General features: G+C 56.5%; 2 protein-coding genes across 7 annotated transcripts in view; both read left to right on the top strand.

Moving 5' to 3' along the window:
• Positions 1-1,203: 1,203 nt before the first annotated feature.
• Positions 1,204-8,573, top strand: ARRDC1 (arrestin domain containing 1). Its single transcript, XM_037036679.1, has 8 exons — positions 1,204-1,368; positions 6,260-6,370; positions 6,773-6,823; positions 6,923-7,077; positions 7,294-7,476; positions 7,550-7,726; positions 7,798-8,209; positions 8,291-8,573. The coding sequence occupies exons 1-8, from the start codon at positions 1,251-1,253 to the stop codon at positions 8,353-8,355; spliced, it is 1,272 nt and encodes a 423-aa protein (XP_036892574.1). The 5' UTR covers positions 1,204-1,250; the 3' UTR covers positions 8,356-8,573.
• A 3,265-nt stretch (positions 8,574-11,838) lies between these two features.
• Positions 11,839-26,005, top strand: part of EHMT1 (euchromatic histone lysine methyltransferase 1) — a 95,944-nt gene continuing 81,777 nt past the window's right edge. For 5 of the 6 annotated variants that reach the window (XM_037036958.1, XM_037036961.1, XM_037036963.1 and 2 more), the window contains exon 1: positions 11,839-11,899. In XM_037036958.1, coding sequence (XP_036892853.1) covers positions 11,879-11,899 — 21 coding nt within the window. In that variant the 5' untranslated portion in view covers positions 11,839-11,878. The remainder of the gene's footprint in view (positions 11,900-26,005) is intronic. The other variant, XM_037036959.1, reaches the window with a different exon arrangement.

Below are 26,005 nucleotides of genomic sequence, written 5' to 3' on the forward strand. Positions count from 1 at the left end.
CGATCTTCCTCCTCCCCCTGGGCGCGCGTAACTCCTCATTCAAGAATTCCCCCATTTGGCTCCGTGGTTAACCAGACCCCCTCTGGGGTACAGTACAGCAGGGTGCTGCGGGAGCCAGGTGGGGCCTCCCTTTCCTCGCCTGGCCCGGCAGGACCCCTCCAGCCTGCAAGTCTTTCCTTTTGCTTAGGGGCTGGATCAGGTTTCTGTGGCTTTCACTTCAAACTCTGATCTCTTCAGCACCCTGCCTTGAGCTACCATCTACACACAAATGTGTAACCACTTCTTAGTCCTTCGTCTTCCACACCCCCATACCTCGACGTCCTCCCTCAAGCACCCCGTATTTAACTAGCAGTGGTGGGCGCCCACTGCAAACTTTCTAGAGCCAGCACAGCCTTCTCCTTCCCAGACTTTCCCGGTCTCCGGTGCGCACTCACCGTGCGCCGCAATTCTCTCGGCTCAGGCCGCTTTTTAAAGACGAGACATGTTTAGATGACCCTCGGCGCCAGGAGTCACGTGCATTCCGCCCCACGCAGCCCGGACCCACGCTCCCTCCTCTCCAGCCCCACACCCACGTGTTCAGGGCTGGCTCCGAGAGTAGGCCGCCCCTAGGGACCCACCCCGAGCCCCAGGACCGCGGCGCGGACGCAGCAGGCGCACACACACCGGCCCGCCCTCCTGACGTCCTTCCGTGGAGTGACGCGTTGGGCGCAGCGAGGGACCTTCCCGCACGCCTGCCGCGCCCCCGGCGCCCCTGTTCTCTGGCCACCGCATGGCCCCGCCCCCTCCACAGGTGAGCCGGTCGCTTTCCCGAGGCAGCAGGGGGCGCACGTGCGTCCGATCCCGGCGACCTGCTACAGACCTGCTACCTTGCGGGCCAGGTCAGACCGGGGCTCCGGGCAGACCGGCGGGGTCCGGGGACCGGCCGGGGCTTGGGGCACAGGGCCAAGAAAGAACCCAGCGGCCTAGGGGTGTGGCCGAGTTGGGGGCGGAAGGGGCAGGGGCGTGGCCGAGGCGGGGGATGGGCCTGGCTGGCGTAAGGCGGATCGAGGGCGTGTCCGACTGGGGGAGGCGGGGGCCAGGTCAGGGGCGTGGCCTAGCACGAGGGGTGGAGTGGTGGGCGGGGCGTATTCAAGCACGGGGGCGGGGTCGAGGGCGTGTCGGACCGTGGGGCGGGGGTGCAGGGAACACAGCGGGCCAGCAGGCGGGTGGGGGTGGCAGTGAGTGACGGTGCGGCCAGGCCCGCGGGCGGCATGGGGCGGGTGCAGCTCTTCGAGATCCGCCTGAGCCGCGGCCGCGTCGTCTACAGCCCCGGGGAACCGCTGGCAGGGACCGTGCGCGTATGCCTGGGGGCGCCGCTGCCTTTCCGAGGTGGGCGCTGGGTCGCCTCGGGGTGGGCCCGGCTGGGCGGGGTTCAGGTGGCTGGGCCCGCACCTAGGGCTGGGCCAGAGCTCCCGGAAGAAGCTACGGGTGGCGCCGAGCCTGGGAAAACCCCCTCGCCCCTCCCGCCAGCCCGGAGCTCGTGTGGGCTCCGGCTTCGGGGAGGGTTGGGTGGGGCTGGCGGGTTGTGCAGACCCCTCCGGGGTGGGAGGCCGGCCGCAGTTGTGGCAAAGTAGGGAGGCCTGGGTGACGGTCTTCCTTCTCTGCCTTCCCTATTCTCTCCGCCTGGGGGCGGGGGCTTAGAGCCTGTCCAGCTTGCTGAAGCCCACCCAAACTAAAACACACGCACGCCTCCGACATTCCCTGTAGGATATGCAGCGTCCGCTGAGGCCTGCACCTGATGGGCCCTCACCTGGAGGCTGGGCTTTCCCCCCCACATACCCAGGCTCCTGGTGCAGGCCCTTCCTCTTCACAGACAGTCCCACTCGTTTGCAGGTCCCCCGGGTAGGGCCCACCCAGTACTTGTGCACTCATGCACCCGCTTACATCCAGCTTAAGCTTGTCCTTGTGTGCTGGGGATGTCTTGCTCATACTTGCGTGCCCCAGGCCCCCGGCCCAGCCGGCATCTGGGAGCTGAACCTGAGCCCTCCTGGCCAGTCCCGCTGCTGGTGCAGACATCTGGGACTTCGGGACTGGGGATCGGATTGCTGCAGTGGCCCTTGCTGGGGCTCTTCATAGGTGCTGGCTTCATCTGCTGTCCCAGGTGTAGACCGGGCTCTGGTTGGGACTTTGGGGCTCCATCCTCAGGGGGGGGGGGTCATGGCAAAGGTGCAGCGCGGGGATCCTTGGCTCTGAGTGCAGGGTTGTGTGGCATGTCCCTGCTGGGTTGCTCCTCTACTCTGGGATCCTTGGCCAAAACCGCAGCTGCCGGGCTTCCCCCTGTGCCTTGACCTTCCAGACACCTGTGTGTTTGACAGCTCAGCACTTCTGGTCCCTGCTGAGGACCGAAAGCCACTAAACTCTTGGGACAGCCACCCCTCCATGCTGGACAGGCCTCACCGGCCCCAGTATGCAACAGTGTGAGGCTACAGGAGTCTGAGAGGAAGCTGGTGCAGTTGCCTCTTGTTAGGGGTCCAGCCTTGTGGAGCCTCCTCCCATGACGCAGTCACCTCATTTCTGGTCTCTCTGGTTAGAGTTTGGGGTTTGGGTGAGAGTAGGTGTGGCAGGGGGCATAGTAGGGACAGTACAGTTCTTCTCTGGGGCACAAGTGACAGATGAGACATGAGATGGGGCTAGAAGGCTCCTGGCTGAGGGGAGAGTGCCATGCAGGGCCACACGAAGGAGGCGCAGGCTTGTGGCCAGGTGGACAAACCCACCACAGATGCCGGTGCTGCAGTCATCGCCTGGCAGGTCCACCCTGTCACCCTCCTGCAGCTGGGGCCCTGGACAGCAGGCCGATGTTGACCACAGTGAAGGGATGGCCTAAGCTGTGTGTGACTGGGCTGGGCTGAGCAGAGCCCCCTGGCCTTCATGTGGCGAGTGGGATTTGGGGAATGGACAGCTGGACGACACAAGGCTTAGGGAGCCCCACTGATGGCCCCAGCTGTAAAGGCGCTGGCCCCTGAGTAGGGGAGAATATGGGTGCTGCAGGTGCTCTGGGGCGTTCTCCAAGCCCTGCCTGGGTGTGGGGAAGGAGAGGTGCTGTATGTGTGGTTTTTTTAAATTAAAAAGCTTTATAATAAAAGCTTTATCCTGCTACCAACCAGCGATACCATGGGGAGGTCCTCTACCCCCCCGGGCAGAACACAGGGGAAGGGACAGCCGCCAGCCCCCAGCTCCACTAGCTCACCGTGCCCTTGTCACAGGCCAGATGCTGTCCTCTCTGCTTGCCGTGGTCCAACTCCATGAATCTTCACCGCAGCCCTGGGAGGCGGGCACTGGTGTGCTCGTGTGACAGGTTTGGAACCAGGACAGAGAGAAGTGGCTTGTGGGCTAAGCTCTAGGGAGAGGACATGGCAAAGGCCAGGCTGCTCCAGGTCTGTGGGGCCTGGCAGGCGGTGGGAGAGGCCTACGGGAGCAGAGGAGGGGCGAACAGAAGTCTTTGTGGTCAGACTGTGGACGGACGAGGGGGTGCTGCCGGCCAGGTGATAGGGCTGGCCGGAGGGGACAGCTCTAGGAGTCACTCTGGAACAAGGTCTGCGTGATGATTTTCCTTAGAGAACTGGAGCAGCCCTACACGTCCAGACACAGATGCCTGTCTGTTCCACGCCTGCTTCTCGTGCACCGAGCGTCGGCCTAGCTGAGCAGTCGCAGGCCCAGGCGGCACGGCTTGGTGGCTCCATAACCAGAGTCGTGCTGTGTGGTGGAGGCTTGCGGAGTACACCTGACCCCGTCCTGGGCCGCGGGCACACACTCTGCTGTGAGGGCCATGCTGTCCTCCTGGGGCAGATGCTCCCCGCAAGGGGCAGGATGACTTGCTGTGTGGGGTCCCCCCACCATGCCTCCATTGTTCCCCCGTGGAGAAGAAGGTGGACAGGGAATGGGCCCGTCTGACTCCAAGACATTGCCTGGAGGCTGCTTGTGCAGTCAGGGCTCCCCACGGGATCTGCGTGTGTCCGTGTGAAATGGGGCTCTGCAAGGGCGTTGCGAAGGTCGAAGACCTCTGGTCCCTCTGGGAGAACCCAAGGGTTGGTTTGATACTGTTCGTTTTGGGGGGGGTCAGGTGCACCCACAGCTTGTTCACCTGAATTCAGGGGGCCAGGGCCAGGTGGGGTAGGCAAGTCTTTTAGCCATGAGCTTGTAGACACATGGGCTGTGCCTGAACCGTGGGCCGGTGCCAGCAGGGGCCCTTCAGGCTCCTGTGTGAACAGCGTGCGATTCCAGCACCTGCTGGGTACCCCGGTGTGGGCCTGCCCTGCCTGGCACTTCTCCAGGCCCTGTGTTAGCTTACGTTTGGCCACTCTAATGTCAAAATATCTAATATTTTGATATTAAATATCAAATATTTAATTTTTGCTAATTTGAGTGGCTGCAGTGGTAAGTCCTCTGAGTTTTCTCCGACTTTTGGTGAGGTGGACATCTGTTCCTGTATCTGCTACTATGTAAACTCTGAGTGACAAATCATCCCCAAACCAAGTGGTTTAAACAACCATTTTATGATGTCCCATGGCATTGTGGGTAAGGCATTCAGACACAGGTGGGCAGGGCAGTTTTTCAGCTCATGTGTCATCCTCTGGAGTGACGTGGTAGGGCTCAGCTGGCACCGGGCCAGTCTGGGGACCACTGCACCCCTTCTGGCACACTCTGTCGGCCCCAGTGTTCCCGGGGCAGTCAGACTCAAGGGGTGAATGCACCCTGTCCACGGGGAGGGTGAAAGCTTCTCCCTAGGTCACAGTCACCCTTCTCCTCTTTGCCTGTCTGTCCCCTGCCTGGTTGCTCTTGGGCTGTGTTGGTCTACAGGAGCCCTGGTGTCCCAGATTTCATGGTGGGAACACTTGAGGGTCTGGACTTAGGAGGGCCTGGCTGACGGACTTTGAATTAGAAAGCAGGGCAGAGGTCCGGAGGTGAGGCTGGGCTTGCACAGAGGCCGAGGGCTGGTCACAATGGGGCCGGAGGACGAGCCAGGGTCACGAAGGAAGTTGTGTGTGCTCACGGTGACCCACAGGAAGCTGCGTCAGCAAGGTGGGGCCATTCTGGGGAGGTTGTGGACATGGCTGGTGGGACTGACCGGGGCTGACCCCTGGTGCTGGGCAGTGGGGACACCAGGTTCTTCCTGCTTGGTGGCTCTACCAGGAAGATATCAGATTCTGAGTCAGTTTCCCTTCACCTGACTATCAAGTCACAGGAGGAAATGGGACTGGGCAGAGATGTACCAGGTGCTACTGAAGTCTTCGGCCTTGACTCACGGACTGGCTGACGGACTCTGAATTAGAAAGCAGGGCAGAGGTCCGGAGGTGAGGCTGGGCTTGCACAGAGGCCGAGGGCTGGTCACAGTGGGGCCGGAGGACGAGCCAGGGTCATGAAGGAAGTTGTGTGTGCTCAGGGTGACCCACAGGAAGCTGCATCAGCAAGGTGGGGCCATTCTGGGTTGTGCAGTGCCGCAGTGCTGCTGCCTGTCCCCAAGCTCCCACCCTGCTCCGTGCTTGGGTCCAGCCACAGCCTTCCGACCATACTGGACTCTGAGCGTGTGTGTGTGGGACTGCGAAGTTCGAGTTCCTGACCCCAGAACCGTGTGGGGGGACGGCCTCTGCTGCACAGGGTGGCGCTTCCACTGGGGAGTTGTGGGGAGGACCCCACCTTCTCTGGATGCGGGAAATCAGCTCTCCGGGCAGTGCTGGCCCAGGAAGTCAGGTCCCCACTCTCCAGCATGTCAGAATTGGGTGCTTTTTCTGGTCGGGCAGGTCTGACCACATTCCTGGGAGGGCCAGGAGTCAGCTTCCAGCCTAACTGACTTGCCTGTGAGGCCGCATGAAGCCAAGGGGTCAGAAGTCATCAGTGCCCCAGGCCTCTGTTCCTTATCAGTACCCCAAGCAGCCCCAATAGAGAGCTGGGTTCTCACAGGTCTAGTAGGCTCAGGTGTGGTTGGAGCCACGGTTACCAAGTCGGGGGTTGCCCAGGGGTCCTCTGGGTGACCCCTGGGGCCCTCCTGGGCTGCAGAGAAGATGGCACTCTATTCCTCACCACCCTGGCTCCCTGTCAACACCCCAGGATGGAGGGATGGGCAGGAGATGTCTTCTAAAGGCAGCTGACCATTTGCTGGCCTTCTCAGAGCCTGACTGGGTGGGACTGCCCGGCACCTGGGGGGATGGAACCCTGTGCTGGGGGCAGGAAGGGGCCCGAGCCAGCAGCTCGCTGGGGCTTACATGGTCCCCCCTTCTTGCAGCCATCCGAGTGAGCTGCACAGGTTCCTGCAGGGTCTCCAGCAAGGCCAATGATGCTGCGTGGGTGGTGGAGGAGGGCTATTTCAACAGCACTCTGTCGCTGGCTGACAAGGGTGAGTCTGTCTGCCCCACCTCCACAGTCTGCCTCTGGGAATCCCATTCGTGCCCACCCTCTCCCTGTGCTGTGCACCCGGATGGGCTTCTCTCCCTGGCAGATATTGGGCTTCGTCCTGTAGGGGCTGGGCGGCTGAGGGGGCGAGCTTCTCCTGGGTTTGGGTGGGCTCCTGCCCCTGGAACAGCCCTGGTCCCGATTGTTCAAGTCAAGCTCTTGTCCCCCATCCTTTGCCCTGGCCATGACCATGTGCTGCTGTGGTGCTGGATACAGAGGCTGGGAATCCCAGAAGCCAATGCAGTGCGAGCCAGCTGGCTATAGTGCCTGCTTCTTCCTGGGTGCCGTGGTGTCCCCTCGGGCCCCTGGGGCCCCCTCACCCTCACCCTCCCTTCTGTCTCTGCAGGGAGCCTGCCCACTGGAGAGCACAACTTCCCTTTCCAGTTTCTGCTTCCTGGTGAGGGCCCAGCCTGGCCAGGCCTAGTGGTGGCAGTCAGTGGGGGAGGGTGGGAGGTGGGGGGGGACGGTGGGATGCCAGTCTCTGCTCTCTCTCCAGCCACTGCACCCACATCTTTCGAGGGTCCTTTTGGGAAGATCGTGCACCAGGTGAGGGCCACCATCGACACGCCGCGCTTTTCCAAGGGTCACCAGTGCAGCTGTGTCTTTTACATCTTGAGCCCCCTGAACCTGAACAGCATCCCAGATATCGAGGTGAGGAGGGGCCGGCGGTGGCCCCCACCTTGACCCAGTGTCCTGTCCCCATCTGAGGTACAGGGGCTAGGGCCTGAAAGAGCAGTGACCTCCGTCCTCAGCTGACTGTGCTTTGTCCAGGGTGGGGGCATGGCAGGGCTGAGTGGCCTTGTCCAGGCTCCACAGGGGTCCAGCTGGCCCTCCCACCAACCCCCTCCCCACCCTCCCCACCCCCAGCAACCCAATGTGGCCTCTGCCACCAAGAAGTTCTCCTACAAGCTGGTGAAGACGGGCAGCGTGGTCCTCACAGCCAGCACAGACCTCCGAGGCTACGTGGTGGGGCAGGTGCTGCGGCTGCAGGTGGACATCGACAACCAGTCGGGCAAGGACACCAGCTCTGTCGTGGCCAGTCTGCTGCAGGTCAGAGTCCCCCTGGGATGGTGGGTGGGCAGGCGGCTGGCCTGTCAGTGCTCACAGGCTGGCCCTTCCCCAGAAAGTGTCCTACAAGGCCAAGCGCTGGATCTATGATGTGCGGACCGTTGCAGAGGTGGAGGGTGCTGGTGTCAAGGCCTGGAGACAGACGCGGTGGCAAGAACAGATCCTGGTGCCTGCCCTGCCTCAGTCTGCCCTGCCGGGCTGCAGCCTCATCCACGTGGACTACTACCTGCAGGTACTCGAGTTGGGGGCGTGGCTTGGGGGAGTGGGCCTGGTGACCTGGACCCTCACCCCCATCCCTTACAGGTCTCCCTCAAGGCGCCTGAAGCCTCCGTGACCCTCCCAGTCTTCATCGGCAATATCGCTGTGAACCAAGCCCCGCTGAGCCCAGGGCCAGGCCTTGGGCCACCTGCTGGGGCTCTGCCCTTGGTGGTGCCCTCTGCACCGCCCCAAGAGGAAGCAGAGGCGGCTGCTGGCCACCCCCACTTTGCGGACCCTGCCTCCCTCATCACCCAGAGCCATTTGCAGCCGCCACTGCCTGGCGGCCCTGATCCCCGTCCTCTGGACGGCAGCCCTGCTTCCCACCCTCTGCCCCCTGCCTTGTGCATCTCCACAGGCGCCACAGTGCCCTACTTTGCAGAGGGGTCCGGAGGGGCGGTGCCCACCATTGGTACCTTGATTCTCCCCCCAGAGTACAGTTCCTGGGGCCACCCCTATGGTAAGTGGGGGCCTGGGGCCTGGCTGGGGAGGGTGGTGTGTGCCACTAGCCCCTTACAGACTTTGCTCTCTCTCTCTACAGAGGCTCCCCCGTCCTACGAGCAGAGCTGCAGCGGTGCGGACTCCGGCCTGACCCCAGGGAGCTGACCCTGAACCCATCCGCCTCCTCCAGGCGGGCTGACCTTTACTGTGGGACTCAGGGCCTCATGCCTTCACTCCCGGCCTGGCCCGGCCTACTCAGGACTCTTCACGCCCTGCCGGGCCCTCTTCCTCCCCTGGGCCTCCTCTTTGGCCCCCTGCAGTCGGCCTCTCCTAGCAGCGGGGACTGAACGGACAGGTGTAAATAAAGCTCTTCATTTGTAGTGCCCGGCGCAGGTCGGCCTCTCGGGCGCCCTCCTGTGTCTGGATGTGGGGGCCCTTCCCCGGACACGCCCCCATTCTCCCCGGCGCGCCCCCGCGGCCCGCCTATTCCCCGCCCCCTTTCCTAAGCCCCGCCCCTTTCCTAGGCCCCCCGCCCCTTCCTGGGCGAGTCCCTCCTCGGATCGGGCCCCCCCTCCTTCCGGGTGTTTTGGAACGTAAGCGGCCCTGAGGAGCAAGCGCGAGAGCTGGTACTCGGACTCCTGGAGCTGCCTAGGGATGTCCCCAGGGAGTCAGGTTTCATGTCTGGAGTTCTGGCCTTAATTTAGGATGGGTTTGTGACGGAGAGAAGGCCACCCTGTTCCACTTCATAAACAAACCCTTGGGCCAGCCACTTAGCACGCACCGTTGCAGGCAGCGCGGTTTAGACCTCCTGCGCCGGAGATCGGGTCGGGTGAGGAGAGGGTCGCCGTTAGGGCCTCAGGTGTCACGTCTGGCTGAGACTGCTTCTCTCCTCCCATCCAGTACCACCACTCAGGCCTGCCCCCGAGGTCTGTATTACCAAGGGCTGTCATTGAGCTCTCAAGGAACCCAAGCGCAAATAAAAAGCTGGGGGTTTGCAGAAAGACGTTTCTCAAAGGGACATCCAGGTCCTTCCCGGCCAGTGATCCTGGAACAAACTTCGGGAAACACTGGAAATGGGGTTAAGGCTTTGGATTCGAAGTCCTGCTTGCCATATGGTGCAGGGTAAGCCTGGCTCAGTTACCTTAGTCTATAACAAGCTCATGGGGCTAGGAGGGGATGGGTCGAGCCCCTGTATCCCCAATGTGACAAGTTTATTTCTTGGAACATTTAACAGTCCAGAGGTGGAGGATCTGGGTCTGGTAATGGAGTTGTTATTCTTTGTCCAGACTCCCCGCCCTCCCCACCGAACACACACACATACACACACCCTGTACAGGGCCATCACCCCGCTTACTGGGCCTGCACCTTCAACTTGCACCTTCAACTTGCACGCATCCCAGTGGCCATCCTTTGCTGTTGGAAATGTGCTCTTCAGCGGGCTGCCATGTACCCGGCCAAATGTTACTGTTTACGGAACAGGGAAAGGATGAATACCAGAGAAAAGCATGCCACAAACAGGGTAATCTAAAATCTTTGCCAGGAACTGTGGCATCTGTTGAAAGTGCACCTGCATTCCCATTTTATCGCTGCCTCCACGCAGTGGTGTGGCCTTGAATGTACTCAACGTCCTTGCTATGGTTTGCACATTTACCAAATGTGGGTAAGCAGTGTCCATCTACGACTGACCTGATGGTCAGAGTTAATAGTCACGTGCTGAGAACAGCGTCTGACATGAGTTACCCGGGATCAGACAAGGGTGGGCAGGTTGCACTTGTGCAAAATAGGAGTGTAGCCGACTTCTGGCACTCGTTTGTATTCTCCTGGTGAAGGATTTTTCTCCAACTCTTAAGTCATTTATTCATTCAACAGATGCAAGTATAGTTCTAGGCACTAGGGCACACCAAAATCCCTGACCTTTGGGACTTACACTGGAGTGAGAAAGGCAGACAATATGGCTATGGAGTAAAGTGAAGCAATTACGTCCTGGGGTGCAGCATCATTTTTAAGAAGTAAGATGCCCTGGCTGGCGTAGCTCAGTGGATTGAGCACCGGCCTGCGAACCACGCAATCACGGTTCAATTCCCAGTCAGGGCACATGCCTGGGTTGCAGGCCAGTTCCCGGCAGGGGACGAACCAGAGGCAACCATACATTGATATTGTTCTCTCTCTCTCTCCTTCCTTTCCCCTCTAAATATAAATAAATAAAATCTAGAAAAAATTAAAAAAAAAAAGAAGTAAGGGAGGGCTTCCCTGAAGAGGTAGTGTTGAGACTCAAGGAGGGTGGAGAAGTGAGCCACACAGATGCCTGAGCTGAAAGCGTTTCAGGGAAGGGACAGAGTAGAGCCCAAAGCAGGACCAGAGATGGAGAGAGCAGACTCGAGAGATAGGTGTGGGTGAAGGTGGGTCAGGTTGGGTCATCTGAGCCATGGTGGGTGACTACTCCTGAGCCCCCTGTCCTCGGCTGCAGATAGAGCTTGGGGGTCCCCAGCCTGTCACAAGCTGACTTAGGTTGCCCAAAAGAAAAACGGAAGGTTTCTTGGTACTTAGGGTCGTCCATTCTCTCCTCTGCACCAGTGTGCACCGTCTTGGGTGACAGCCTTAGTAGCATTTTCTTGAGCCCTCACCGGGTTGGGGGCAGATTAATCTTCAAGTCGGCCTCCTCAGTTCTTGTTTCCAAGACTAGCTAGAGAACCCCACTTCTGCCCACGACTTTCTCCTTGGCTCCCAGAGGATAGGTGAAGCAGGTCGGGATATGGGTGGCCTAAGCCAGTGATATCCAGAGAAGGATGGGGCGCAGGAAAGGTCTTGCCCTGTGCACGACTGAGTGGGGGTGGTGGGCAGACAGGCAGGTGCTGGGCATGGAGCTTGGGGTGATCTGGGACGCTGCCAGGCTGGGGCAGCCAGGCACCCACTCCCTTAACAAGAGCACCCCGAAACGGGGCAACCCTTCTCACGCGGACGTTCCTCACCCCACCTGCAACTTTCGCACTCAGGACACTGTCCCTCAGTCCCAGGCTCCTGGCTGGTGCACCCCCGAGTGGCGGCACTTCCCCAGTCATCGCAACCCCCGTAAGCGCAGCAACTCCATCTGAGGCGACGCTCCCAGTGGGGTATCCATCCAACTTGGGGCAATTCTCCCCATTGGGACATTCCCCTCCCCGGCCTCGGGGCGGCCATCGCAGTCTGAACACCGCCCCCAGCTCGGGCATCGCCGCCCCTCACCCGCAGAGCTCCTAACTGGCCGCCCTCCCCGATGGGCGCACCCCCGACTGGGGCACCGCCCTAGGACGCAGGGCAGGGCCCGCCCTCTGTGAAGGCCGACGGAAAGACGTGTCCAGGGTTAGAGGTCAGGGGTCCTACTCCGCCCCCGGCCAGCCCTCCAGAATGCCTAAGTAGAACTAGAAGATATTTGTGAAAACGTGGGGACGACGTCCCTCACCGCGGCGCCTCCCGGAAGGCCGCTCCGGTTGACAACCTCCCCAACCCCCCAACCCTCGACGGGCCTGCGCCACCCGTCCCGCCCCGCGCAGGCCCGCGCCGCGGACGCCGCCGTTTAGGCCGCAGCGCGCAGGCGCGGGAACCGGCGCAGGCGCAGAGGCACGCGGCAGTCCCGCCCCGCCCTGGGCCGCGAGGCGAGGGCGGGGTGATGGCGCGCGGGAGGGGCGGGGCCACGCTGCGGGCCCGGGCCATGGCCGCCGCCGATGCTGAGGTGAGGAGCGGAGCCGGCGGGCCGGCGGCGGGTGCGGGCGAGCGATGAGAGGCTGGCGGGGGGGGCTGGGGCGCGGGAGGGGGCTCCGCGCGGGCGGGCGGGGGCGCAGCGCTGGAGGGCGGGCCCGCGCCTCGCCGCCACTGCCGCCGCGCCTCAGGCCGAGGCCGGGCCGGGCTGAGGCCCGGGGCGTGCGGGCCGCGCGGCGCCGGGCGCGCTTTGTGCGGGCGGGGGCGGGGCGGGCGCGGGCGGAGGAGGCGGAGGGGCCCGGCCGAGCCCGCGGGCCGGGAGCACAAAAAGGAAAGTGGGGCGCGCCAGCCAACTTCGCGGCGCGGCCGGGTGAGGCTGTGCGCCCCCGGCGCCGCCGCGGCGCCGCTGACCTTCCACTTTGTTCCGAATAGGACGGCCGCGCCTTGAACGAAAAGTTGGCGGTCCGCGCGCGGCCCCCCGGACAATGCTGCCTGGCCCTGGCGGCTGTCAGCCCCGGAGCGCGCGACTCGGGCGGGTTTCTGAGCAGACCGCCCCGCCGGGCTCTGAGCGGAGAAAGTTCCCCTTCTTTTGTTAACCCTCCTGGCCTTCCCCTTGGATCGTGGTCGAGGGTGGCGGCCCAGGAACCACAACTCCGGGGAGACGCCGGCTTCCCGCTGACGGGGAATGGCGGGGCGCGCCGGGAGTCCGAGGAAATGCGGGAGAGTGCGGTCTCGGGGCTCCCACGGGGGCCAGTGCGGGAAAGTGGTGACCGAGCAGGTGCCCTCGCGGCCCCTCCTGGTGTAGTGATAACGGCGGGGACTCCTCCAGATCGGAGAGCCGACCTGGTGCGCACGCCTGTTGGTCTGTGCCGATCCAGGCAGTGGGCACGCTATTTATTTATTCATTTTCCTCCCGCATACTTGGCAGTGTTGCTGTTAGGAAACGGAAGGTGCAGGGTAGTCGTTAATTCAGCGTGAGGAGCATATGTATTGAACCGGCAACATGGAAGGGGACGCACAGGTAAACTGGACATCGAACTGGCTTGTAAGGGAGCAGCAGCTCTGTAGTTGATGCTTAGTGACACCACTCATTGAGCGCCTGCGGCGGGACAGGCTCTGCGCAAGCCCTCCAGGTGAGTCCTGTCGTGGAGACTTCGGACTAGTCCGTCCTAGGACTAGCACTTGTTCGGTGCCTGGCACACAGTAGGCTTTTAGTAAGTACTTGATGAGTAGACGGCCCGAAGTCTCTGACTCCACAGGCGTCCTGGGCTAGAAGGCCTGACTGGGCTGGTAACCGTGACAGCCGCTGCTCATTAAACCTTACCTGTGGCCCACACTGCCAGAGCTCGCTTGTGAAAGCATGGCCCTGTTCTTCGGAGGAGGGTGTTGGGGTGTCCCAATCGGCACATGAGGAAACAGGCACCATGAGACCCAGGGTTCCAGAGCCTGTGGCTGAGAAGATGGATGCAGGTGGCGTGGTGCCAGAGACGCCACTTGCCAAATGCGCAATGTACCTGCGGTGGCCTTTCAGGTTAATCACTGCTCTGGGTTCAGGTGTTGAGCATGGGTGGGGGAGCTACTGGAGAGTGGGTGGGCCCTGGGCCAGGGTTCACGAATCACCAAATGATTAAACCACTGAAGTGGACCCTTGAATCCTCTCCAGCTGGTTTACTGTCTCCTGCTTTCCTTGACCTGGAACGGCAATCACTACTTTTTGACATTAAAAAGGACTCCTGAGTTAGTGGGCTATGTTCCCCACCTCCACGTTGTGAATTAGTAAGTGGAGCCCCTTACTAATTTGCTTCAGGGTACCCAGGATGACCCAGAGCCCCGTGGGGTGGGGTGGGACCCTGCACTTGACTTACGGCTTTGGACCCAAGGACATGTCACTTCTTCTTTTTAAAAAAAATATTTATTTATGTATCTTTAGAGGGGAAGGGAAGGAGAGAGGAAGAGAAACATCAATGTATGGTTGCTTTCTCATGCATCCCCTGCTGGGAACTGGCCCCTGCCGGGAACTGGCCTGCAACCCAGGCATGTGCCTGACTGGGAATCGAACCGCGATCGTCTGGTTCGCAGGTCCACGCTCAATCCACTGAGCTACACCAGCCAGGGCTATTTAATTCTTGTTCAAGTACAGTTTTCTGTCTTGTATTCCCAGCCCTGCCCCCCCCCCCAGTGTTCCCCACCTCCCTCCCATTTCCGCCCCCCACCCTTAGTTATTGTCCATGTGTCCTTTATACTTGTTCATGTGAGTCCTTCCCCTTTTACCCTGTGATTCTCTCCCCTCTCCCCTCTGGACCCTGTCAGCACATTCTGTATTTCAGTGTCTTTGGTCATATTTTGCTTGCTTGTTTGTTTTGTTGTTTAGATTCCTGTTAACAGTGATATCATATGGTATTTGTCTTTCACCGCCTGGCTTATTTCGCTCAGCATAATGCTTTCCAGTTCCATCCATGATGTTGCAAAGGGTAGGAGCTCCTTCTTCGTTTCTGCAGTGTAGAATTCCATTGTGTAAATGTACCATAGTTTTTTGATCCAGTCATTTACCGATGGGCATCTAGGTTGCTTCCAACTCTTGGCTTTCGTAAATTGTGCTGCTATGATCATCAGGGTGCGTAGGTTCTTTTGGAAGGACATGTCACTTCTCAGCAAGAGGGGCCCCAGGACAATCCTGTACTTTTCTAGCTGGGTGGCTGTTGTGTATCTTTCTTGAACCTCACTTTTTGTTTCCTGAAGTGATATGTATACATGTGCGCAGTTTAAAAAGTCAGGTGGTGCCGAGAGAGAGTTTTGTCAAGCTGCCTCCTGTGCTGCCCTGTAGAAAGGCAGCAGCCACACGTGTTGTGAGTGCTGTGTTGTGGTGTCTCCACCAGCAATTTCAGGGTCCACGTGTGTAAAACATGTGCTGCATTGTCGTGTCTGCTGTCCGTGATTTCAGGGCTCTCCTCTGGCCCCCACTGCTGGCGGAGGGCAAGTTCAGTTCTGGCGTGCTCTCCTATCCAGGTGACTCACAATTCTGACTAAGTTCATATCTAGCGTCTTTTTTTAAGATTCTACTTATTTATTTTTATTTTTTATTATTTATAAATATTTTATTTATTTATTTTTAGAGGGGAAGGGAAGAGGAGTGGGAGAGAAACATCACTGTATGGTTGCCTCTCAACCTACCTCCCACTGGGGACCTGGTCCACAACCCAGGCATGTGCCCTGACTGGGAATTGAACCAGTGACCCTTTGCTTCACAGGCCTGCGCTCAATCCACTGAGCCACAGCAGCCAGGGATACTTATTTGTTTTTAGAGTGAGGGGAAGGGAGAGAGAGAACGAGAGGGAGAGAAACATTGATGTGCAGGAGAAACTCGCCCCTAACCCAGTCCACAACCAGGCATGTGTCCAGACTGGGAATCGAACCCAAGACCTTTTGGCTCATAGGACAAGGCCCCCACCCACTGAGCCACACCAGCCAGGGTCACATCTGAACCTTTATCAATCTGTACAGGTCATTATTGTGCCATCTGAGCTGGATTACTGTAAACTACAGTCATTCTTTTTTATTTTTTAAGATTTTATTTATTTGTTTTTAGAGAGAGGGAAAGGGAAAGAGAAAGAGGGGGAGAGAAACATCAATGTGTGGTTGCCTCTCATGTGGCCTTCACTGGGGACCTAGCCTTTAACCCAGGTGTGTGCCCTGACTGCGACCCTTTGATATGTAGCCCATGCTCAGTCCAACTGAGCCACTCTAGCCAGGGCAAGTTATTCTTTTTTGTATAAACTTTCTTCCTTAGAGTAAGTGGTTGCCTTATTTTTGGTTAGTTCAGTTTCCTTTGAATTTCAGAATAATATTATCACACCTTTCATTCTGTAAAACCTTTCTCATTTTAGGCCCCTGCTGGGTAGCTCAGGTGGTTGGAGCATTGTCCCGATATCAAGGTTGTGGGTTTGATTCCTGGTCAGGGCCCATACAGGAATCAACCAATGAATGCATCAATAAGTGGAACAACAGTTGATGTTTCTCATTCTCTTTTCCTATCTCTGGAAATCAATAAATTAAAACAAAAATTCTCATTTGAAGTTTTCACCATTTGGCCACGACAGCTTGCCAGCGTTCCTGGGTACTGCTCGGCCACCTTGCCCAGTGAGTGTGCTCATCCTCCCGGCCACCGCACAGCGTCCACCCCGGGGAGTCGTCCCCTTCCTGGGGAGACAGACGTCTCCCTCTCCTGGCGCTGCGGTTCATTGGCACTTGCATGTCTGACTGCGCTTGAAGAGCAAGTAGGCTGGGCTCGGCATTCCAGGTGGGAAGAAATGTTGATTTTGAAGTTACCGTTCCAACACCTTCTAGTTTTTGTTGTTGCTGTCGAGAAGTGAGTTTGATTCTTAATCTGTGTTGACTGCACTTCCCACTTCTAACTTGTCTTTGAGGATCACTGCACCCTTGATTTTCCCGGTTTTCATGATTTGCCTCAGTTGGGGCTCTTTTGCATTTATCATGCGGTGCATTGAATGGCCCTGGAAACTGCAGGTTGACACCTTTTCATTTGTAGGAAGTTTCTGGACAAATACATTTGAGATAGTTCATGCTCTACTATTTTCTCTCTTCTCCCTTTCTAATTCCTTTACTTGGATGTTTGACTCTTAGTACTCTAGTTTTCAGAATGTTTTCTTGTTGTCATGTATTGATCTTTTCTACTTTTTGGGAAAATTTTTTCACTATTTTCCAATTTCGCTGGGCATTTATTTATTTACAAAAAATTTTATTTATTTTGAGAGAGGGGAGAGGAGGGTGAAAGAGGGAGAGAAACATCCATGTGTGGTTGCCTCTCATGCGCCCCCTACTGGGGCTCTGGCCCTCAACCCAGGCATGTGCCCTGACTGAGAATCGAACCTTCGACCTCGTGGTTCCCAGGCCAGCACTCAGTTCACTGAGCCACACCAGTCGGGGCTGTCCTTTTTGAAATACCTCCTGTTTTTAATTTATTTGTACACCATCTTTGCTTACCTCATTTCAGTTTAATTTATTACATTACAGTTAAATTTAAAAAATTATTTAAAATGGTTGTTTCCTGTGTTTTTTTCTGTTTTCCCAGCATGCTCTTTGATGTTGCATTTTTTGGTCTCTTCCTTTCATGCGGGAAACCTTCCATGTCTGGTGACTCCCTTGGCTGTTCGTTCACCTTTAAGGGTAATGAAAACGGAAAGCTGTTTGGGGTGCCGTTGACCTGCTTCAGGGCGGTCACGCTCACTGTTGTTGGCTGTCCTCTGGAGCTTACTGTCTGCTGGGTTGTTTCCTGGGAGAGGGGTCTTCTAGCATCTTGCCTTCTTGGTGTAAGTGGATGACGTTCCGGAAGGTTGAAGGGCGGGGGGAGGAGGCCTGCCCATGGCTTGGTGGACAGCCTTTACCTATTGTCCCTGCTTGCAGGGGAGGACCTTACTCCTGTCTGTCCTGGTACCTGCTGTCCCCCAGTGTGGCCCACATCTGGCGGGGTGTCTCAGTTCTACCCTCTGCCCCCAGGGTTGTAGAAGAGGGGCACTTGTCTGAGTGTGCAAAAGAGGGGCCTAGGGACCTGGGTTCTTGCATCCACCCGTTTTCCCTGCAGACGTCACCCCCAACTTCTGAGCCTTTCCGTGGTTCTATGGGGTCAGTTGCCTGCTTCTTAGCAGTTTCCCACCCTGCATCTCCTCTTCTCTTGTTGGTTGGTTTTTGACAAGAGAAGGGGATGGCTTGTCTGTGCTGCCATCTGGAAGTCAGAGGCATTTGCTTGAAGTCTTGAGAAGCGACTTTTCAGCAGCACTGAAGGCTCTGAGTCCTGGGGAAAGGGCTGCCGGCCCCAGACCTCACGTGCAGTAGCAAAGGCCCCGCCATCCTGGCTGCCCCCAGGGCCGTCGCCGCCTGGCTGCTGGAGACCCCACCTGTGGTCAGTGCCAGCGTGGGGCCTGGGGCCCCAGCTTCCTGCCTCTGCTTCCTGTCACGTCACAAACAGTTTTGTGTATCTGACCACATTTTATTGAGTTTGTCTTTGAAAGTAATTTATAGCGTAAGAAGCATATTTTGGGCTTTTCCCTTTAGGAACTCTGTGTTTCTTGTCGTTTAGTATTTGTCACACGTGAGCTTGGGTTTGTAGTGTTTGATGGACACTCTTATCTTGATGAGGGGGCAGCAGGTCACGTGGGGAGAAGTGAGTAAGGCCTGTGGTCTTGGCAGGTTGATGCAGACACCGTCAGTCCCAGAGCTGGGGAGCCTCTCGCTCCTGCTCCACTTTTGTTTCACCTCTGGGTTTTCATCGGTTAGAGAAAATCTCTGACGATTCTGGACTTTGAAGCAGTTCTTTGACCTGTGGAATGTGGCATTTCCCTTGAGATGGAGTCTTCCTGGGTGAGAGGTCACCTTCCCAATACCGTTGCTGTCAGTTGGTGTTTTGTTTCGGAAAAGGTTCTGGACTGCTCTGCGTCCTGCTTTTGGTAGGTTTGTAGGTTCTGATCAGTGTATATTTGAAATACTCTTTCCAGGGGCCTGTGAGCCCTTACAGAGCACCTTCTGTTTGTAAAGGGCCATTCGAAGTGGGGTGTAAGAGGGAATGCGAGGTTTTGAGATGGGTTCCTGATTTTACAAAGTTTAAGCGTGTGATGGAGTCACCCAGCAGGAAGTGAGGTGGCACCAGTGAAGAGTAAACAGGGACAGGGCTGAGCCGGCTCTGCTGGGAGGCCCCAGGAGGACTTTCAAGTCAGGGTCTCCAAGGACCGAGGCAGGAATCGGAGCGGGAGGTAGCATGTGTGCATTTCAAAGAAAAGATTAAGGATTGTAGCAAATTTAGAAAGTTGAAACTTAGGAACCCAAGAATGCCAACTATGTTGTGTTTCTCCTGATCCTCATGAATGTGTGTGTTCACGCCTCAGGTGGACTGTAACCAGTGAGAATGTTTGCCCTCTCCTCACGCACGTCTGCGCCTTCAACACTTCTCATTGCCCAGTGCTGTTGGTTACGTAGATGTCCCAGTTCCTTGGTTTTGAATTGGGTTCCTTGAGTGACCCGAGCCTGTGTGCTCGGATGCGCAGAATTACTGAGTCAGAAGGGGCGAGTGGCACGAGGTGATGCTGGCTGGAGAGGCAGGGACAGGTCATACAGGGCCGTGTCTCTGTGGTAACAAGTGAGCAGACAGTCACTGAAGAGTCTTGAGGCCTGGTCAGTATGTGGGGAATAGAGGGAAGGAAGAGCAGCCTGGGGACAGGGGAGGCAGTGCCTGGGCTTGGGGGTGGGGTGGAGGCGCAGAGAGGCCCTCGGAAGGAGTCCAGGTTGTCTGTTTAATGTTGGGGGGTGGATAAGACCACTACGTGATTAAAAGTCAAAAAGTGTAAAAGAGTAGGAAGTGGAACATCTGCCTTTGTCCCCGAGCCACTCAGTTCTTCTCTTGGCTCGGGGCATGCCGGGCATCTGTGCGAGTGCAGACTCTGACTCGTGCAGCCCGGCCCGCGGAGCGGCTGTGGTGAGGGAGAGGCCTCTGTGCCTGTCCCCTGCGTCCGCATCCCCTGTGCACGGCTGGTGCCCTCTTTCCTCCGTCACTTTACATCAGCTCTCAGACGCGTTTCGTCTGTGACCGTTTCAGTGCATTTTCACATGGCAGTCAGTCACAGTGCGCAGTCTGGACTTTCCTTCTTTCCAGGTGGGGAGCTACGTACGGGCTGTCCATCACCCTGCGTAGGTACCTCCTGAATCTCCGTGCAGTGGTTTCCACGTCTCTCTTTTTCTCCTGCACTTAAGTTTTGAATGTAGTGGGTTCATGTGTCTCTGAGTTCCCCACAACCTCACTTGGCTGATTGGGCTCAGACGACGTGTTTGACACGCTCCTCTCTCCATTTCTGTTACTACTTGTGCTCGAGGCCTGGGGCCCCTGCTTTCCAGCTCTGCAGCCACTGGCCCAGGTGCCTCATAGGGCAGACTGTGTGGTTGGTGTGCACTGAGAGGCGTGAGGGCCAGATGTGCTCAGGATTTTGAAGACTGAATGCGGGAAAGGGAGTGTAGAGTGTAGAGTGTCACGCTGATACTGAGAAGACTGCCTGCTGCCCTGGCCGGTGCGGCTCAGCAGGTTGAGTGCTGGCCTGCAGACCAGACGGTGGCCGGTTCGGTTTCCAGTCCTGGTACAGGCCTGGGTAGCAGGCCAGTAGTGGTAGAGGGGGCTCTCGAGAGGCAACCACACATGGGTGTTTCTCTCCCTCTCTTTCTCCTTCCCTTCCCCTTTCACTAAAAATAAATAAATAGAAATCTTGAAGGAAAAAAGGCGTTGCCTGTAGAAGTACAACATTTTAGATATATTGGGTTAAATGAAATATTAAAAATAATTTGTTTCTAATTCTTTTTTTAAAATGTTGTTACTAGGAAATTTGAAGTTCTAGATATAGCTCAGCTTGTGCCCTTACATTATGTTTTTTTAAACATTCTTATTCATTTATTTTTTAAAAAATACTTAACTTATTTTTTAGAGAGAGGAAAGGAAGGAGAAAGAGTGGGTGGTTGCCTCTCATGTGTCCCCTAATGGGGACCTGGCCTGCAACCCAGGCATGTGCCCTGACTGGGAATCGAACCTGTGACCCTTTGGTTTTGCAGCCCATGCTCTATTCACTGAGCTACACTAACCAGGGCACATTATGTTTTGATTGGACAGCCCCTGGCTATAGTCCATCAGATATACCTGTGGGTTTGTCTTTAAAAACTGTTTTTAGCAAGAATATGTAATAAGTGGTATTGAGTTTTTATTTTTTGTTTAATTTAAAAAATTATTTATTTACTTTCAGAGAGAGGGGAAGGGAGGGAGTTGTCTATCTATCGGTTGTCTCTTGCATGTCCCCAGATGGGGGCCCAGCCTGCAACCCAGGCATGTGCCCTGACTGGGAATCGAACCGCGATCGTGTGGTTTGCAGGCCCACACTCAATCCACTGAGCTACACCAGCCAGGGCTGGTATTGGTTTTTAACTCAGGCATGGTAAGTTTGTTCACCTTGCTCCGTGAGGTCAGCAGTCACTACTACTCGTCGCTGGAGCCATTAGCTCATCAGGGATTGCAAAATGGCAGTCTGTCCACATTCACTGGCTGGAGCAATTCTTCGAGGAGAATGATGGTGTTGCCGGGACACACACAGTTCTCTCGGGAGCGGGGCTGGTTCTGGATGCCACCGGGACACAGCTGCTGGACACTCTGGCCTCCTGGGAGCTGCCGGCCTGGCCAGCCGGGGGAGGTGGTTTGCACGCTGGTGGTTAAGACGACTTCTGTCCTAAAGTCTCCGTCTTCGCCCCTCTGTCAGACTCTGGGGCCCGCCTTCAGGTGGGAGGGGGCCTGCATGCTTCCTCAGCCTTGCTGCCAGCCTGTGCCCTGAAACCTTTGGACACTGAGGCGAAACAAAATGCCAGGCGTCATACGGGCCTGTGAATGGGCCAGTGCACCCTACCTGCGGCGCAGTCTGTCCTTCTGATCTTCCCTTGGAGAAGTGGGCTGCCAGAATCTCTCATGGGCCCATGGTGGCTGTCACTGTCCCTTAGCGAGATCCGGCAACAGAGAGACGATTAACCAAAGCATGAAGATTGTATTTTGGGGGGAAGTTTTTACTATTTGACACAAATGTAGGGCGGGGCAAAAAGTAGGTTTATAGTTGTTTGTATGGAAAAGAATACAATAATTCACACATGAATAAGCTTTTCACACACTCACAACTGTGAGTCTGCTTTCACCCTACCCTGTGTAGAGAAACTCGGGTGTCGTGTGTGTATTTTCATAGGTGCCTCCTGCACCTAGGTCAGGCAGGAGCGTCCCTATGAGCACACAAGCCCCTGGCACTTCAGAGCCTCCCCGGGGCTGGTGGCCACCTGGACTTCCTACCGGCTTCGTCTTGCCCGATGGTGAGCTTGGTAGAAAGGCTGTCATGCAATGGGCATCGGTCCCCACCTTTCCCTCAGCTTGGCCTTTGGAAGGTTCGTCTCTGCTATTGCTCACGGGGACTTGGTCCCTTCTCACTGCTGTGTCACCTGTTCCGCTGTCTGGACGTCGCTGTCTTCTTCACCCTGCTGCCTGCCTCTGGACATCGCGTTGCCTCCAGTTCTGTGGGCACTTAAGTAGCGGCGATGTGAACTCTCTTGGGTATGTCTTTTGCAACACAGGTGCGTGTGCACTGCGGGGTGTGCCTAGGGGCAGGCATGACAGTCCTTGCTGACGTCTGGTGTCATTTGTCCTCTTCCTTTCGCTGCCCTGGCGGTGTGGGTGTGCTGCTGTGTTTAGTTCTGCATTTCTCTGGTGACTGTGGTTAACCGCTTTTGTGATATGCCTATTTAAACTTTTGTGGGTGTTTTAGGGGGGATGTTTTATTTATTTTACTTAATTTTTTATTGATTGATTTTAGAGAGAGATTGAGAAACATGAAATTTTGTGGTTCCACTTATCTGTGCATTAACTGGTTAACTATTGCATGTGCCCTGACTGGGGATTGAACCTGGAACCTTGGTGCATTGGAGGACGCTCCCACCTGGCCAGGGCCAGGGCAAAATTTTATTTTTCACTGGGGTGAATAACATTCCATTGTCTGGAGGCACTGTGTGTTGTTTATCCATTTACCAGTTGTCTCCCTTTTTGGCTGTTGCGACTCATGCTGCTGTGAATCTTCCCGAACCAGCGTTTTCGTTTTGGTGGTGTGTACTGAGCAGCGGCAGTGCTGGGCACACTGGTGACTTATTTTTGAGAAACTGCCACACTGTTCTCCACTGCAGCTGTAGCACTTTACATTCCTGCCAGGGGCGTGTGAGGGTTCTCGTTGGTCTACGTTGTTGCCAGCACTTGTTACTAACTATCTTTTTGGTTGTAGCAGTGCTGGTGGGTGTGAAGTGTCATCTCTCTGCTGTTTTGATTGGGAGTTCCCTAGTGACTAATGATGTTGAGCGTTTTTTTATTTGCTCGTTGGCCAGTTTGTATCTTCTTTACAGAAAAGCCTGTGGAAATCCTTGGTCCGTTTCAATTAGATTGTGTTGTTTGCTGTTGAGTTGTAAAAGTTGTTTACCCGTTCTGAAGATTGTAGATACAAATTCCTTATAGATACTGGTTAGCAAATGTTTCCTCCCGTTTTGTGGGTTGCTTTTTACTCTGTTGATAGTGTGCTTTGAAAAGCAGATGTTTTTAATTCGACTCAGTCCAGCCCGGCTACTCTTCTCTTTTTCCACTTGTGCTTTTGGTGTCATGCCTAAGGGCCCACTGGCCAGTCTGATGTCATGAGGTTGTGTTTTCTTCTAAGAGCTGTAGTTTCAGTCTTATATTCTTGCCTGGGCTCCATTTTGATGCAGTCCGTGTGCGTGAAGTGAGGCGGGCCCAGCTGCCCCAGCACCGCTGGCTGAGAAGACGGTCCTGTCTGTGCTGAACTGTCATGACACATTGGTTGCAGATCAGTTGGCTGTAATTGTGAGGGCTCATTTGGACTTGTTCCTGGACCCTGAGTCCCAGGCGCCGACCTGCACGCAGGTCTGTCTGTGCACCAGGACCACACCGGGCCGTGCTGCCTTCATGTCCTGGGCGGTTTCGGAGTCGGGATGTGCCAGTCCACCTGCTTGGTTTTGCTCTTTGGGGCCCTTTGCAAATCCAGATAATTTTAGGGTTGGGATGCCCATAGCTGCAAAAAAAAACAGTTGTCTAGGATGGTGACGGGGACCGTGTTGGGTTTGTAGGTCACTCTGGGGGAGCTTTGTTACCTTAGTGATGCTGAGTCTTCAATCCATGAGCACAGGGTGTCTTCCCTGTATTTAGGTGTCTTCACTGTCTTCCAGTGTGTTTTTTTCTTGGTCAGTTTAGCTCAAGTTTTGTCAGTGTTATTGTCTCGTCAGAGAGTCAGCTTCTGATTTTGTTGGTGCTCTGTTTCACTCATTTCCATTGTGAGCTTCATGGCTGCTTATGCTTGCCTTTGGGTTGAGTTTGCAGTTTCTGGAGTCAGTTTTTGTGTGTGGTGCCAGGGTTCATCATCCTCTGTGGAGACTTGCTCTCGAACCAGCATCACTCACTTAAAAAGCCTCCCCCTCCTGCCCTGGCACTGTGGTGTCCTTCATGCCATGGGTGAGAAGGCCACACATGGGGCCCAGAGGACTGCCACTTTGGTCTCTCCTGCCATCAGCATCCGTAAGCATCTGGGAGTCACTCAGTGGTTTGAAGATTTGGTCAGGTCACCTGCACAGGCTGCTTTTCTTGTGTGACAGGTGGCGATGTGGGAAAGGGAAGGTAGGTGACAGGTCTGGCAGTCCGTGCTTTAATGAAGTTGCTACAGGTGAAGCTGGGTGTCGGGGAGAGGTCGGGCAGAGGCTGGCCTGGTTGCTGAAGCTCAGCTCGGCCTCACCACCCTGTAGCACATGGCATGCGGTTCCTCTGGGTCTTCTGCCTTCTCTCGGGCTGTGGTGACTGCAGCAGCTGGCTCAGGCAGGCGCTCAGATTACGGTGTCCTCCTCCTGGTCTCTCCCTCCACCACTGTCACTGGTGCATGGCACCATGTGTGGACTGGCGAAGAGCATGCTGGTGGCGGGAGGGCTGAGGCTGCAGGAGGAGTCTGCCCGGGAGTAGCACCGTGGGCGCCCACAGGAGCAGCTAGGCTGAGCAAGCTTTCCGCCACAGGGGAGCATGTTGGGGAGCAGCCGTGTGCTGCGCTGCGCTCTGTTGTGAGACAGTGAGGAGTTGGGGTGGTGGCGTGTGCACTCTCCCTTTTCCCAGGGCGCGCCCACCCGTTCCTCCCTCTCTCACCTCCCGAGGCGGCTCTGTCTCTCTGTCTCTCACAAGCCCCAGGGGCCCTTTGCTGTGCCTCCGTAACTCATCTCCTGGGCCTGTTTCTTCTAGGATTCACCACTTCTACCTCTGTGGCTTTCTAAATACACTCTCTCTTAAAGTCTGAGTCTTGGCTTCAAGTTTTTTTTCTTTTTTAAAAAACTTTTTTCTTTATTTTTACCGGGGGAAGGGAGGGAGAAAGAGAGGGAAAAAACATCCATGTGTGGTTGCCCTTTGAGCACCCCCTACTGGGGACCAGGCCTGCAACCCAGGCACATGCCCTAACCAGGAATTGAACCAGCAACTCTTTGGTTCACTCAATCCACTGAGCCACAGCAGCCAGGACTCCAAGTTTTTTCTTAGTCAGGACTCAGATGCCAAAAGTGCTGTTCTTCCCCCAACATATGATGCCGTGACTTGGATTGTCCCGCTCTGCTCTCAGAAAGTTGCCCTCAGAAGCGTGCTTGGGCTTTCCTTTCCCAGATGTACGCCCTTCCATCCTTTTCCTAAGTGCTAAGGGTCCCTGTGAAACCTGCAATCAGGGGAGCAGTAGGCTGCAGCCTTTCATTCCCGCCAGCCCCCCTAAGGACTATTCCTTGGCTTCTGCAACTTGCTTCCTGAGTTGGCACCGTACACGGTGGCTCGGTCTCCTTTCCAGGGACTTGCAGGCTCAGGAGCAGAGACTGCCATCAGCTTGGTAGCCAGTTACCTTCTGAGGATCTGAACAAAAGCATTTGCCCTGCAGATGAGAGCTCGGACTCGTTCAGCTCCAGGGCACTTCCTCCCTCTAGGATGGATAGATGCCAAAGGGTCTCTCTGTGGAGGTGCCAGAGGGCAGGAACCCCAGGGATCACTCCAGCTCTGCTGTGATTAAGGCCCTGAGTTGTCCAGGGACGTGCCGGTCCAGCGGGGTCCCTAGTGCTCTGAGTTCTCAATGCTGCTCAGTGCAGCTGGGGAGAGAGACCCAGATGCAGGAGAGGGTTGAGGTGACTCGGGGGGCGACAGCCCCGTGGAGCTCAGCCCACAGGCAGCTCCTTTCATTCCACTGCACGGTCTCCCAGGAGCATGTTCAGACTCTGCAGATCCCAACCTGAAACTGATGTCCACACGAGAAAGCTCACCTCCAAGGTGGGAACCTCGAGCTGGCTCCCTGCCCTGCTGCTGCCTGCATCCTTCCTGCACATCCCAGACCCATGAGCTCCGGGCTCCGGACACAAGCTCTCGGCTCTCTCCTTGCGTGCCTCCAGGCTTCCTCTGACACGGAGCTCCCGGCCTCTCTGTGCCTTTTCTGTCGCTGGGGGTCCTGCTGTATCTGCCTCACCTCTTGGTACTGCCTGCCCCTTGCGGCATCTACCAGGTTCCCATCTT

Source organism: Sturnira hondurensis, unplaced genomic scaffold (assembly GCF_014824575.4).
Source record: "Sturnira hondurensis isolate 20B ecotype Veracruz unplaced genomic scaffold, ASM1482457v3 Scaffold0022908, whole genome shotgun sequence".
In the NCBI taxonomy this organism is placed as follows: domain Eukaryota; kingdom Metazoa; phylum Chordata; class Mammalia; order Chiroptera; family Phyllostomidae; genus Sturnira; species Sturnira hondurensis.